Here is a 14,788-nt window from a genome sequence, read left to right on the forward strand (position 1 = left end):
CGGAGACAGTGAGCGGAAAAGCTCGGCAGCAGATGGGTATATAAGCTGCAGCGCACCGACCTCTGATTGGCCGATTCAAGCGGAAGCGTGCCGACGGGGTGGTCACCATTAGCTCGCGTGCGGCCGATGAGGATCGCTCCTCTTCGCGTCGCTCCGTGAGAAACGCTCACGCGGCAGAGTCTGACAAGCTGGCACTTGACACGAGGCTCTCTGAGCTCGAGACGTCGACGGTAAACTGGGCGCGTGCCTGACTTTTCACCGGCTGAGACTGCCGGTGTGATCTCCTTCATAAATCCGAGCTGGCTTCGGCCGGAGAACCGAGACCAGTCATTCGGAATTTATTTTTAAATTTGACGAGACAGCTTTTATTTTGCTAAATTTCAGGTCGTCGGCCTCCGGTTCACCGCTTCAGCACCATGGACAGCGCCCCCCGCTGCTCGGACCGGGCCTCTGCATCTGGAGGCGGGCGGGCGGGGGGGTTGTCACAGCGTAAGCACCTAACTGGAACATAACATAGACAAGGGAGCAGTACACACACCACGCATAGGACAGACAGCTGAACACAGTGAGAGCCATTAAACTGCAGCACCGCCCACCCGGGCTTGCCGCTGAAGGAAAGTCAGCGCCACGGACGGCACCGTCCTTCCGTCCAGACGTGCAGCAATACGGTGTCTCCGCCTCTCGTGTGAACGGTGTCACGGCGCTACAGCCAGTCTCTATTGCAGTCAGTCTCTTTGCGATGCCTCGACGGACGGAGCTGGTCTCTGTACTGCGATCACGGCTCAATTTCGTGTCCAGAGAGTAGCTGTCCGGCCCCGTCACCGACTCCTCGTCTGGTGTGCCGGACACCATTTCGGCACAGCCGCGTCAACCCTGTGTAAGAAATAGAAATCAATCAAAAAGTAGGTCTGTTCAAGGCACGCCTGTCTCTGAATTATTTAACGGGCAAATAGTATAACAAGAGCCTCTCTAAGACAGAAACACGCCAATACTGCCACAGCAACGTGAGGTAGATACCTCACGTATAGATATACAGTGGGCCAACACGACTGCAGTAGCAGATGCCCTTCGACGTTATCGTCACTGACATGTAAAGAGTATGTAAAACAGCCATCGATCTTTCCGGAGTGAAACAACGTGGACAACACTTGCCTGGATCAAATGTAAAATCGTCTCGCTGCGTGGAGATGCTAAAGACAGCGGAGGTCGCGTTCACGGAAGACATACTGTACATTTCATACCTGACAAGAATGAAAGGTTGCTCTGAAGTTCCATAACGAACGCATACGAGTCGTTTTTCACTGACCGATGGAAAGTTGGGGCCGTTATACAAAAAGCCTATTTTTCTGAAAAAGTAAAAGAGGGAAACGAGGACTTCAAATGGGAGGATGTCCAGAACCGGATCTCTGAGGAACTCCTGGAATATGACTAGTATGACGGGCTGAAATACGGAAACAAAGACAGAGAGAAAGAAAACGGATTAGCCGTGTCATTCTGGGCCAGCCTATGATCTGAGCACAGAACCAGTTGGCAGGCCGGACAAGCATTCACACGAGTGCTCTCTCAGCGCTGCGGACAGCCACAGACCGACAAAACCCAACACGTACAAACTTCACCCTGCCTCTCAGTCAAGTGGGCTCTGTCAAATATTTACATTAGATTCAGTCTCATCCATTGTTTCTACGTGAATTGTCTGTAGAAAGTGTACAAAATTCTTTCTGTGTCTTATTTACCATCATTTACTGCTACCCTACTTATTTTGGAAAAACACTCTAAAAATAAAAACTCGTTTCCTTTGGCGTGAATAAGATTCACAAGTTGTCCAGATAAGGAAATGTGAATTATCAGCATTTAACATGAGACTCAATAAACCAATCCAGTCCACGTCAGACTCTGGTGCTTCAACAAAGCGAATGAGTGCTGAGAACTTACAGCAGTTTGTTTTCTACTGATTTGAGGCTGGAGTTGTGATGGCGGCTGGTTATCTGTTCTTCACGGATGTCTCAGGTGGGTCACATGGCCTTCTCTCTCTCTCTCGGCTCAAAAACCGAACTATTAATTTTCAGTCCGATTCACTAACATTCTCTACACGTTTGATTGAACCAGGACAACTTCTTCGACTATCGAGGTGGAAATGATCACTTTGCCGATTTGAACTGCGCGGTTCAGTTGTTTTGCATCGCTGACTGCACAGTTCGCTTTTTTGCTAAGCCGAGCTAAGCGTGTCCGTTCAAATGCACCTCAGCACATACGAGGGTAAGTGAAGGCAGCACAGCTGCTACCACCACGTTTGCTGCTGATTCTGTCTTCACTTGAGTAGTACATTCAGTCTGCTGCTAGTCCAAGCTGTTTCATCCAGATCATTGGAGCCCCATGGCTAAAAGCTACTGGTTCAGTCAGTGACAATGACCATTCAGTATGGGGCGCGGGCCCATAGCTTCGGATTTAAGTCGCCGACCGTGATCTGTGACGTTCCCTGGTTCAAATCTGGCCGGGGACCTGTCGTCTCGCCCCTCACGAAACCAATCGGTATGAGTCAGTTTTGTTTAGACTTGTTCCTGCATGCACTGAACGGCCCTATTAAACGGAACCGACCCAACTAGCTGGCCTGAAAGTTGAGTGAACTCAAAAAGACTTTGCAGCTAGTTGCCTCATTTCCCTCCGTTTTTTAAGCTTCTACGTCTCTACGGTGCAGTGTACAGTTAGGGCTGTGCTAACCCTGAACAGGTCAGTCCCAGCTCCTATTTTGCCCAAGTCATGTCGGAATATATAAACAGGAAGACTGGTGCGAGTTTTTTCTTAAGCTCTGACGGGGCCGTCATCTCCCTGCTTGGTATTAACATTTCGGCAACCCTGCTGGAATTATATCCAACCTTGACGGCTCTCTTGGTGCATCATAACAACATCTGTCAACACTACACCCACTTAGGTGCTTGAAAGTCAGCAAGCAGTAATTGCATCGCCTACTGTGGGGCTCCCTTCAGGATCAGCGTTCTCAAAACTCCCCGAATAAATAGCACTTCTTCCCCCGAAGCAAATCCTGTCTGCAGCAGCCTCAGCCGCGGCTGCAGCGGATCACTGCAGCAGCAGCCTGCTGCCTCGCTGTGGTCAGACGAAGAACTGCGTCCGAAGGGTCAGAACATCGAATCTACTTATAAAATCACAGGACCTCAAAATAAACAAAGAAGACCATGCTTGTAAAGGTTTTTATATAAAGTACCTGTAACAGTTGTCTTATTTCTCACATACATATTCATACATCCACATAGTAACAGACCGCAGCATCAGCACTCTAGTAACACTAGTAGCCTTGACTTTTGTTCAAGACTCTTGTTTGTACAACGTGATTCACAAATGAAAAGGAAGGAAAACTGTAATAACTTCATCTTCGTCGTCATAAGCTGTTACACGATAGTTTCTGTTTTGTACATGTTGCAAGATAAAATATGGCACATAGTTATGAGTTGATCAGTGATGAGAGCATGTATGGGGGGGTGTGGTCAACCCGTAGCCTACCTCTCTCTATCTAATTCTGGACAAAGGTTCAGTCAGAGGACATATTTCCTTTTTCCGTGCTTCCTTGTTATTTTTTTTGTTTTTATTTACCGTCCCCACACAGCACGAAAAGACTGAAACGGGTGGAAGCAAAAATGTCGGAAAACGTTGAGGGACGTTTGCTCGTCAGCTCTTTTCTTTCCCAGAGAAATAAATCATGACTCCACTTGTCTATCAAAAGCTGTCGTCTGACATCCCCATGATGCTGAATAATCAATACATAATACTCTGAGTGCGTGACGGTGTGGATTCTCTATCTGAGATAGGGCTTCGGATTCGAATTGAACAGAAATAGTAGAACGGACTGTTCTCTGAGCCGATCGGTCACAGCTTAGCAGCCATAACCACGCACGGCGGGCCTGTTAGGCCTCATATTGCTCCATGTGTAATATTTTCAACAGTTTGGAGGGCGATGTGGTTTTGGTGAGTTTTTCTGAAACCACGGAGGCGAGAGCACAAGCGTAAGGATTGGATCAAACAGCGCGTTTATCTGCTCTAACCTAAACCGCATTCGTTAGCTAGCGCGGCTAGCGGGCTTACTACCTACAGCAGTAACCGAGCATGACTTCCAGGACCAAGGGGCACGTACGTGAATTTGTGGGGTTACAGGCTACCTTTGAAAGAACCCCGTATTTCACCACTGTGAGCAGCTCCGCCCTGCTGTTTGTGGAATTTGGGGAAGTAACGTTAACCGTGAAATGAATGAACACTCTGATCTGACATTCTTCCTAATCATGGTTTCAATATTAGGACTACCTAGCTCTGTTTTTCACTGTAAGAACAACGCTGTTTGCCCTGTTTTCATGTCTTCTACGTGGATATTCAGCCGGTGAGGAAGCTGACCTCTTTCCTGGGACACGCAGCTGTAGCTTCAGTCTTTTAGCAGGATATCATGTATGCAGCCATCAAGTGCATCTTTAGGAGACCTTTCGCATCATTTTAAAATGAGTGAGATGGAAGCAATAAAATGTCAGCAGGACACAGCATTTTCAGCCAACTCAGTGAGCTGACATTAACTTCAGCAGGTAGCTACGGCTGATAAAATCTCCCAGCGACAGCTGCCCTTTCGGCCGGCAACATGGCTTCTAGCTGCTGGCTAGAAATGAGAAGCTGATTTTGTCTGCCTCTGTCTAAAATCCAGGACCCATCCGAATCTGCCATCGTTACCACTGTAAACAGCATAATGTGCGATGCGAAGACAGGAGGCTTAACAGGAGTAGCGACGCTAACTAAAGGTGGTCTGGCTTAGCGGCCGGTCAAGTAAACCATAAGATTTACCAACATAGTAACGCTCCTTGATTTCTTCATAAACATTCATCATTCCTCTACTAAATCTGGGTCATATTCAAATCTTTGTAGCGCAGAAGAAAACGAATTTAGGTTTATCACTCTAACTTCTCTCAGTTCACCAAATGTCTTGTCAGGGAAACGAGGATTTGTCACCTTTAAATGGCCCTTTTTTGGCTCTTTAGGTACAACAAATGAAGGAAAAAAAACCAAAAGATTATTCAACAGTCTTCTTGGGGATGCCATTCAGAGAAATGCTACTTTTCTACTGTTCAACCCCTCAGAAACAGCCAGGAGGAAGGACATGTAAACAACTTTGTTTCCCGTGGATTCGTTCTTCTTGTGCATATTTGTCTCATGAGGTCTGACTCTGGATCAAGGCTACATTTTTTTTTTTTTTTTTTTTTTTAACAGCAGGTAACCTACTGCAGCCCAGTCAGTTATCATCTGAACACAAAACACAGGCAGAGTTAAATCCCCTGTGTGGTGGAGACACCAAGTCTGGAAACAGACATGGCATTCTGTTCAGGTAACAAGTTTTTAAAATCCCTTTCCCCGTGTTATTTCGATAGTTTGATTCTTTTTTTTAATCGTACCAGAGTGCCGGCCAAAAATAGAGTATTTTTCAGAAATTATAAATTCAAGAACAGAATGCTTAGTGCTCCAGCTTTCAATGACTCCAGTTCTGGCTTACATTTTGCAAAGTGGCGCGTAAAACTTCCCTGTGTATTAAAATCGCTCTTAAACAAAGTCCCTCTTTTCTGGTTTATGTCTCTGACACCTGATGCAGAAACACTGTGAAAAAGCTTATTCATGAAGTTCCTTTAAAGTCTTTCTTGTTCAACAGTCAGAGACTTTGAGTTGGCTCATGTTTCTTTGTGTTTTTGTTGGTTTTTTTGTATGAAATAGCGAGTCTTTAGAATGATATGGCACGAGATCTCTGCCCTGTTTGAGAAGGAAGAGCTTTTCTAAAATTGAAGACGGTAAAATGGCCACGGTTAGACTCGGTGATGTGACATCGTCAAAGCGAGGAGTCTCTCCAAAAATAACACGTGGAGCATCTGTGTCTCTTTTTACTAAAAAAAGTGATTCCCTGCAACAGTTAACGCCTTATAACTGTCCTTAAAGGGCCATTCCAACAATTTTACTCATGGAGGTCAGTTCACTGGTCCACGTGTGGAGAACTGCCCGGCCTGTAAAAACGATTGTATAATGTCCTCTGTGGCTCCGGAGAGGCTTTTGAGAGTTTGAAAAAAAATACCGATGACCATGTCAGTGGGGTTCATCTTTGTTTGGGTATGAGGCTTTATAGTTTTAACAGAAAGCCTTCATTTCAAACTGGAGGTGTGAGGTTTGAAAGAAGAAAGCGTTTAGGAGGTGGGGGGTGTCTAAGGACAGATGCTATCCAGTTGCAGACCCCTGAGCACCATTGAATCAAGAATAGTGGCAGCCTCGATAAAGGACCGGTGCTTGGACTCGCCCTTATGTGAAGTGTAATCGCAGCACAGGCGTGGATACGACCTGCCTTTCCCACATTTCCTTCATTCGAGAGTCTTTACGCTGCACCGATGTCACATCGCCGAGCCCAGCTTTCGGCAGTTCAGCGTGGCGAACGCTCAGTCTCTTCTGTAACATGTGGTGCGGTGTGCCCGACACAAAGCAGCATGCTAGGAAACCTACAGAAGCACACATGCATATCAAACAACTCAGCGAATAACTAAGCCATCGGGTCAGCGGACCAGAGAGTCTCTAAGTATGGGACAACTGGACTGGACAGGATCGGTTCAGACCCGACTGGAGCGGATGGAGAATCTGTGTTGTTTTAGTTTGTCCGGGTTGATGTGGAGGGTAATGAGTGGGGGGAGGAGGAGAGAGGACGGGGGTCGACACCTCAAACAGCAGTCCCTCGAGCCGAGTGGCAACAGCAACATCAAAGCGTCGTGTTGGAAGGAAAGTCACATCTGCACTTGTAGCCTCTGCCCCCGCCCTCGCACACCTGGAATATATTCACATTTTCTTTCATTTTGATGTTTGTAGCTGTTGGTTGAGACAGATCACATGATCCAGTCTCTGAACATGTCCTCCTCGACCCAGCTCCACCAGTCATCCGTACAGTAAGAAGCACCCAACATGAGTGTAGTGTTTTAGAACAGAAATCTTTCTTCCTTTCTTTCAATAGAAGACTTTCCAGTGGTCATTCATGACAGCACCAATATGGACTGCAGGACAAAGTGCAGGGGAACAGGAAGGAATGAAGTAATTCCTTGTGTAAAATATGCCCTAGAGGGATCGGTATTGCATTTTCCCATGTAAACAGCTTACAGTAGGGCCTGTTTAATGATTATTAATGTGTGCCCAAAGGATTAGCATTTCATACTCTTAAAAATAAACAACTGATCTCCCAATTCATAGCAGATTTGGCTGGATAAACCCTAATATGCCCTTAAAAGTACAGTACTTTATGTAAGTCAGCTATTCCACCACGGTACAGTTGCACCAAACTGGGACGTAAATTTCACAGTCAGACAAGTTTGCAGACTACTGGTGTTGTGGCTGATTCTAAATCATCCATGTCATGGTATTAGTTAATGCTCTTTAGGTTTCAACAATGGGCCTCGCAGCCAATGTTGGTGAGTGCAATAAGCTTGGGCAGGACAAGAGGAGCAAGGTAAAATGGAGTTGGCAATAATCAGGTGGTCATGTGCAAGGACATATGAGGTGACCTCATGCAGCGTGGTTCTCGTTTTTCATTAACCTGACATTTCTCTATAGCGAAAATGCCTGGGTGCTATCACACAATGTCAATACCCTCTATCTTTACAGTTATAATAATATTCACCCCTATTTACGTAAATCTGTGTTGTCTGGCGTTTCTAACCCTAATCGTTTTTAATTTTTTTTTTTAAATCAAAAGACAGAAAAATACTTCAATAGGATAATATCAGATTTCATTTCTTATCTCACTGAAACAAGGTACAGGTCGGACAGACGCGTGTCTCTGGGCCAGAGGCAAAAGATAAAGATAGTAGATACCTCTGTCTCACAACCTGTTCATGTCATATCATGAACCCTGCTGGCCGGGCATTTGGTAAAATATGGCTGCCCTTGTCTGTGTAGTCAGTAACATTGTACTCGAAAAACTAAAGATCATATCTTGGCCTTAAAGGTCGTTATTGTCACATTCAGAGCCGAGCAACCAGGACACTGAATACCGACGAGTAGCCTGTCAGTCTTGAGAATCTAATCATATCCAGTCATGTTAGATAATGTGGCCAGCACCACAGCAACCCTGATGTTATCTGCATTGTTTTGGTAAAATGGCCCTGAAGACCAGTTGCTGGCTTCAGACAAGACACTGCAGATCAGTCTCTGCCTCTGCCTGAAAGCCTGTCAGTGTTGAGGTGGCTCATTACCCAACTAGAATGATTTAGACACCATGTTCGATCCCAGAAGCTCTTTGATCTGGGTTTCAAACAGGAAATTTGGTTACTCATAAACCAGTAGAGACGCCAGACAACAGTACTGCTCCACGGTAGCGCTACAATGCATCACATTAGTCCGCTCGTCCTCAACCTATTAACTCCAGCAATTTTTTTCTATCCATCCATCCTTGCTTCCCCCCCTCCCAGCTCCCTCTTATCGGTCAAGACCTATGAGCAGTTTGGTCTTCTCCTCTTCTTTCTTGCTCTCGTTCTTCAGGTCAGCAAACACCTGGGTGAAGAAGTGCGGGTCGGTGTTGATCTGGAGCATCTTGCCGCTCATGCGGTTGATGATCTCCAGGCAGCGGTCCCAGAAGGCTTCCTTCTCCGCCTCGACCAGGAAGGGCTTCAGTGGGTAAGAGATCTCGTTGCCCATGTAGGAGTAGGACAGGTAGAGGCAGGTGAGCAGCGAGGCCTGCAGCTCACGCTCCGAGGCCACCTCGGCTGAGACCACGTCGCGGCACAGCATGTAGAGGAAGACCACATTGGCCGGAGTGATGAAGCCCTGATCTTGCCAGCCCTGTAGGAGGAGGGAGCGGTCCACACTGCGCAACCACAGCACTGGATCCGTTGGGGACAGACGCTTCAGTCGATAACACCGACGGCACAGGAACTCACCCAGGCTGCGCATCAGCTCACTGGTGGAGGCCTGGGTTGAAAAAAAGGGAATGCGGGGGCAGCGGAGTAGAGAGAGAAGGAAAGAGCAAAAGGGATAAGTAAGGAAAGGTAAGGTTCGGGCGGAAGGATCGGAGATATGAGTTTAAGTAGCGATGGATGATGGAATGCTCTCAAAAATCCTTATTCAGCACCAGATGTTCTGTGATTAGAAAAAGCAGTCAGGGTTACCTGGACAATGACACGTTTTGGCGTGCCTGCTGCAGTAGGTGGCTGGATCCCAGAGCCCGTGAGGGAATTCTTTTTGGCAGCGACGGTAGCTACGTTAGCCAGGGTCTTGGAGCTGGGCAGGTGGGAGGAGGTAGTGGTAGTGGTTGCTGAGGGGTCCTGGCCGGATGAGTAAGATGAAAGGTTAGCGCAGGACTGAGACTTCTTCAGCTTCAGGCTGTTGGAGGCTGAGTTGGCTGTGGCGGTGGCGTGACCGTCCGGAGAGCTCCCTTTCCCACCGTCCCCGCCGTCTGACTGCAGCTTCTTGGAGCCCTTCCTCTTTGCTGATACAGCCACAATTCGTTTCCACGGCAGCACACTGATGATGGAGGGCCGTTTGAGGGACTTTGCAGCTGCGGCGGCAGCATCCTTGGCATTCTTGCTGTTCTGGACTGCTGTGTAGTGTCCCACTGTAGCCGGGCCATCTTCGAACAGCGCTGCCTTTCGGTAGCTGGGAGACAGCGACAACACCGTACCCATGATGCCTGGCGAGGGTTGGCAGAGGGACACAGGAAAGGTGGAGTGGGGAGCAGCGGGGGGAAAGCTCTTCGACTGGTCTAGACAAAGAGCTTTGAGAAGATCAAAGTGTCTCTCTTCTGGAGGAAGTCAAACCTGTGAGCGTAGAACAGGAAGTAGTGGCAGTCATTTCCATTAGTTACGTTACATTAGTAAACAATGCAAAGTCAAACCAATCAACAAAAACCACACAACGATTAACAACTAAATTTATTAAAGCGATGTTAATTAAAGATGACATTTTAATATGACCATCCTAGCAAACCGTCCACTTGAAGGTCTCTTCTGAGTTTTCGAGTGCATGTCATAGTCTTCCTCAGCAGATGGAGTTGGTGCGGTTTTCATGGAGATAGCTGCCCAGATAGCTACCTTCACTGTGCTGTCGCCGTGTCCCGGCTACCAGGACAACTGGGCAAACTCAATCCGCCAACAGAAGACGGTGAGATGAGGGGTTGAAAGCTCTGGAAAAAGCTAGTATTTGAGTTAAGGATTTTCTTTTTGTTAAACTCGTCTTTCCGAGGCCAAGAAGGAAACTCAACACTGGAGTTTTTAACGGAGGAGAGAACTTTTCAAGCTTCACTTGCTGGCTCTCTAAAGATTTCCACCACATTTTCTCAGTCTTCCTCAGCCGATCAAGTTTGCTCAGTATGGACCAAACGGCCTGGATCGCTGTATTCACAGAGACAACGTGAGATGAGATTGAAAGCTCCAGAAAAAGCTAGTGAGGGGGCCTTGAGTTACGATTTTTTTTTTTTTGTCAAGCTACCATCTCCAAGGGCCAGAATGAGCCTTCATGCTGTAACTTATCAAGGTCTGCTTACTAGCTGAAGCTTTCAACCACATCTCACATTCTTCCTCAGCTTATGGAGTTTCCTTAGTATTGGATCTAACTACCTAGATAGCTGTTTCCATGGTGACATCACTGTCCCCCAGCTACCATGACACCTGAGCAAACTGTATATTGCGAGGAAGACCCTGATACACAGTTGAAAGCCCCCAAAAATCCAGTATGTGGACATTGAGTTCAGATTTTTTTTTTTAAGTTTCCAAAGATTCTGACTCTCCAATTTTTTGTTTTGTGACACGTGATTCAGGAGAAAGTCAGGAGAAAGGATTTTCCAGAGCTTCCCCTGAGTAAGACCAAGACATGTGCTTGAAAGCTCCACAAAAAAAAAAAAAAAAAAACGTAGGTTCATCTTGAGTGAAGTGATTTTGTTTTTCAAACCTCTGTTTGCAAGGTCCAGATTTTTTACATGTTTGATGGAGTCAGGAGAAAAAAATTTAAAAAAAAAACCTTTCAAGATGATAAAAGTTAATTGATTGAATTTTAAAGAGATGTTTAAATGTTTACCTATGGGGAAATGTTAATTAATAGAGTTTAATAGAACATTATGAGTAAATTGTTTTATCTCAGAGATGACAGGACTGAAATCTTCAATAGAATTTCTCTGGCTACAGAGGCTGGTTCAGGGCAGTGATGTGTCAACCACAGCACCTGCGTGATAAACTGAAAACGAGCATTCGTCCTGGTAGTTTAGTAAAAAAAAAAAAGACAAAGGAAAGAAAGAGGGCAACAGGAATTGAAGTTTGAACCTCCAATCGAGCCTTCGCGTCTGTTATTAAATCCCGTTGCTGGTCTCTCTCGGCATAAAGCGGGACGTCGGCGCATCTCGGGCCTGCCGCCCCTCCAGCGTTCATGGGTATTATATAAGAAGCAAGATAAGGCCACCGAGGCATGAGCAAGAAGTGTGCACAAGCATCCATCTTAGCTTCAAAATGGAAGCCTTGAAAACAGCCCCCCTCCACCATAAGGCCGCTTCAGACACATCAGCTCTCTCTCACACACACACGCACACACACACACACACACACACACACACACACACACACACACACACACACACACACACACACACACACACAGGGAATATGATGCCGTTGACTTTAACCTTGTATGAACAACATTATGTAAACGTGGAAAAGAGCGGCCACACACTTGGGCCTTCAGTGATGGTGTGTCTACATTGTTGGCTTTGGAGCATTATTCGGGCCTTCTCGACAGGCTGGTTTACGTTTGATCATTTGCAGAGCTGAAATTGCCCCCCCCCCCCCCCACACACACACACACACATGCAGCAAAAACACCCCTCCACGTCTTCCTACCTTCTAGTTAATCCACTCTTCCTTTGAAATCCATGTATCACACCTTGACCCCCTGGCTGCTGCGTAAATGCGGTCAAAATGTGAAGGGGCTTCCGCGCCGCCAACACCAGCTGCCCGGGGTCCAGGGCGTGAAAACGGATCGCTTGTCCCCCGGTTGGCTGCCGCCTTCCTCAGCTCTTCATCTATGAAAAGTCCCCCGCTCGTCGATGGGAAGAGAGATGCCAAGCGGATGCCAAGTGCGCTTCACTCCCTCGCTCGCAGCGAGTGGGAAGATGTCTTCCATCGAGAGGCGAGAATTAACAGGCGTCCCGCTCCTCACTGGCAGCTCGGACGTAGGCTACAGAAAACAGCACGTATCGGTCCGGAACCCTTGATCAGCACGACGGCGGAGGATGCCGAGAGAGAGGGAAAATGGCCACTGCGAGTTCCAAAAATAGATGGCAGCTCATGCCCTCAGCAAAGCCGACCTGCCCGGAGAGAGACCCGTCGCTTTGATGCGGGCATCTGCAGTTATTCGGGTTGGATGTGGGAGAGAGACGGCGCCTTCTCATTGGCTGCTGCCGGGATGCTGCCGCCGCTGCCGCCGGTCGTCGCAGTCGCAGCCGCGCCGCTGAAGCCATTGGCCGCCGACGGGCTCCAGCCTATGGGAGAGGTCGCTGTCCGCGGTGCTGAACCGGCCGCCCGGATGTGGCAGAGCTGCGCCGGCGGAGGAGGATTCTGCCAATCGGCGCGCCAGTCCGGGAGCCCCCATCCTTCGCGGGGGAGCGCTCCTCCCATTGTCGGGGTGAGGGTGAGTTGCCCCCTGCGATCGTTTAGCAGAAATGAACGAGGGGGTGGACCCAAAGTCCTTCACTGAAGGTTTTGCATTCGGCAACTTGCGGTCTACGTCCAGACGCCAGTGTTGTACTTTTTACTCCAACTATAGTGACTGGTCACTTTCCAGATGCGATTTGGCGCAAAGCACAAATGATGCGCTTTGTTGAAGCGGGTTCCAACCTGTTGGGCCGGTGACCCCCTGACAAACAAACGGACAAAAAGAAAAAACGGCTCGGGATTCCTTGTCAAGATGTAGCTGCGTGTGAGTTTTAGCGGTTCAACCGGAGAGATATCTGTTGTTTCGAGCCCCAAAAGATGAAATGATGCAGTGATTGGACAGAAAAAACGAGGTGAAAGATTTACAGATTTGTGTCGCAGGACTTTGTTTTTTCTTCCTTCCTCTCCCATGGATCATCTCAAGATCCCTCAGATTTATTTTGCGACCCTTTGGAGGGGCCTGGTCCCCAGGTTGAAATGACAGCAACAACACCAGTGAAATGCTGCTCACTCCGTGGTGCACCAGTTTGATCTTACAATGTCATACATAATTATTCAGTGGCCTTTGCTTATGATACTGAATTGTTTTTTCACATTCATGTATTAGTATGTTCACTTAAGTCAAGGTTCTCAGTCCCTCTTCCACCACTGGAATGAACTGCTACTGTAAATCTATTGGAAATCATTACATGATTGATCACTGCTGAGGGGGAAAACAGAGACTGTGTTCAACTGGTAGACCTACAACTGATACACACCTAGAGGGTCGTTCATTCATTGCACGGCAGGTGACACTTGTCTACAGGTGAGCAGACAATTCGGCAAATAGTGTGTCCATTAATAACCGAATACTGAAAGTTCAGGTTTAAATGGAGGATTGAGTTCCAGCGGGGTTTCCAGGAATCCGGAAATCAACACAGTTAACTCAACCCGAATCAGAAAATACAGGAACTTGACTTTGTTTTCCCCAATTAATGGGAAGTTACGCGGTTGTTCCTGGGAAACTTTATAGGAAATTGTCAGGAGGTTTCATTATTTCCGCTTCACAGACATAATATCATAGAGAATTTTTCCTTGCTCTGCATTTTAAGAGCTGAAAACTTTTGGAAACATTTTGTGGGTTTGAAAGCAGAACCTCTGTTGTTTTATGAATTGGCATAGTACCTCCCGCGACCTCCTCAATCTTTCTTCTTTGTTTTCAAATACAAGAGCTCCCCTCCTTCTGCTGCATTACAGGGGTGCCCTCCTCTGATTCACTGCCCTCTCTAAAAGTCGGTGGACTTGCGAGACGAGAAGTTTAGTCAAAACTGTCGCAACGTTTAACAAAGGTAAAACCACTGTGGATTAAAGATTCAGGATAAAGGGGTAATAACCTTGTTTGCAGGCAGCTATGGTCCAAGGAGAAAAGTCCAAAATGGGGGTTAAATGGGGAGTTATTAGCTGTCTGGAGTTTTATTTAAGCTCCTCTGTCAGAGCAATAACTGCTCCACAAAAGAAAAACGGTTTTTGGGCAGTTATGAAACAGGAGTCAATGGGAGAAATACATCTCTTGAATGGACCATGTGAACTTGTTGTCCTGTTAGTGACCGAGCCAAGCTGACAAGTTTGCTAACTCAAAGTTTCTTAGCTTGGAAAAGTTTGTCTTCCCTCTTCAGTGACTCCTAATTGAAAGAGATGGAAAGTCGCGGCTTTAAAACTCGGCCTTAATTTGTTGTTTCTAGTTATTAGTTCAGCAGTGTTTTCTCTTCTCTTGGTCATGCATCTCCTCCTTTAGTTGCAGAGCCACCAAGACAATTTCCCTGTTAAACCTTCCTGAAAGTCTTTGCAACGGGACCAATATTTGCCTCTTCTCTTACACCCTCAGGTCTGTAGAAACCGTCCGGAGCCTCCCCATCTCCAAAGCCACTGCTACGTGGCAAACCCACCGTCGAGCATCGGCCGGTGTCATTCTCTGTGGTCCCCCTGCCGAGGAAATTCCTGTCATCCAGAGGACCGCTAATGGCACGGCCTCCATGAGCCTTTTCAGCCACAACCAATGCTCCATGAAAGCTGGAGACGAGGGACCCAGAAAGGGGATTTATCTGAATGGCTTT

General features: G+C 47.2%; 1 protein-coding gene across 1 annotated transcript; it reads right to left on the reverse strand.

Annotated features, from left to right (window-relative positions):
• Window positions 1–8,478: 8,478 nt before the first annotated feature.
• Window positions 8,479–9,683, reverse strand: LOC120788171 (cyclin-dependent kinase 5 activator 1-like). Its single transcript, XM_040123728.1, has 2 exons — window positions 9,168–9,683; window positions 8,479–8,970 (listed from the first exon to the last, which is right to left on the reverse strand). Exons 1-2 carry the CDS (start codon window positions 9,681–9,683, stop codon window positions 8,479–8,481), a joined length of 1,008 nt encoding a protein of 335 aa, XP_039979662.1.
• Between the last annotated feature and the right edge of the window lie 5,105 nt (window positions 9,684–14,788).

The sequence above is a fragment of the Xiphias gladius genome, chromosome 3 (assembly GCF_016859285.1).
Source record: "Xiphias gladius isolate SHS-SW01 ecotype Sanya breed wild chromosome 3, ASM1685928v1, whole genome shotgun sequence".
Taxonomy (NCBI): domain Eukaryota; kingdom Metazoa; phylum Chordata; class Actinopteri; order Istiophoriformes; family Xiphiidae; genus Xiphias; species Xiphias gladius.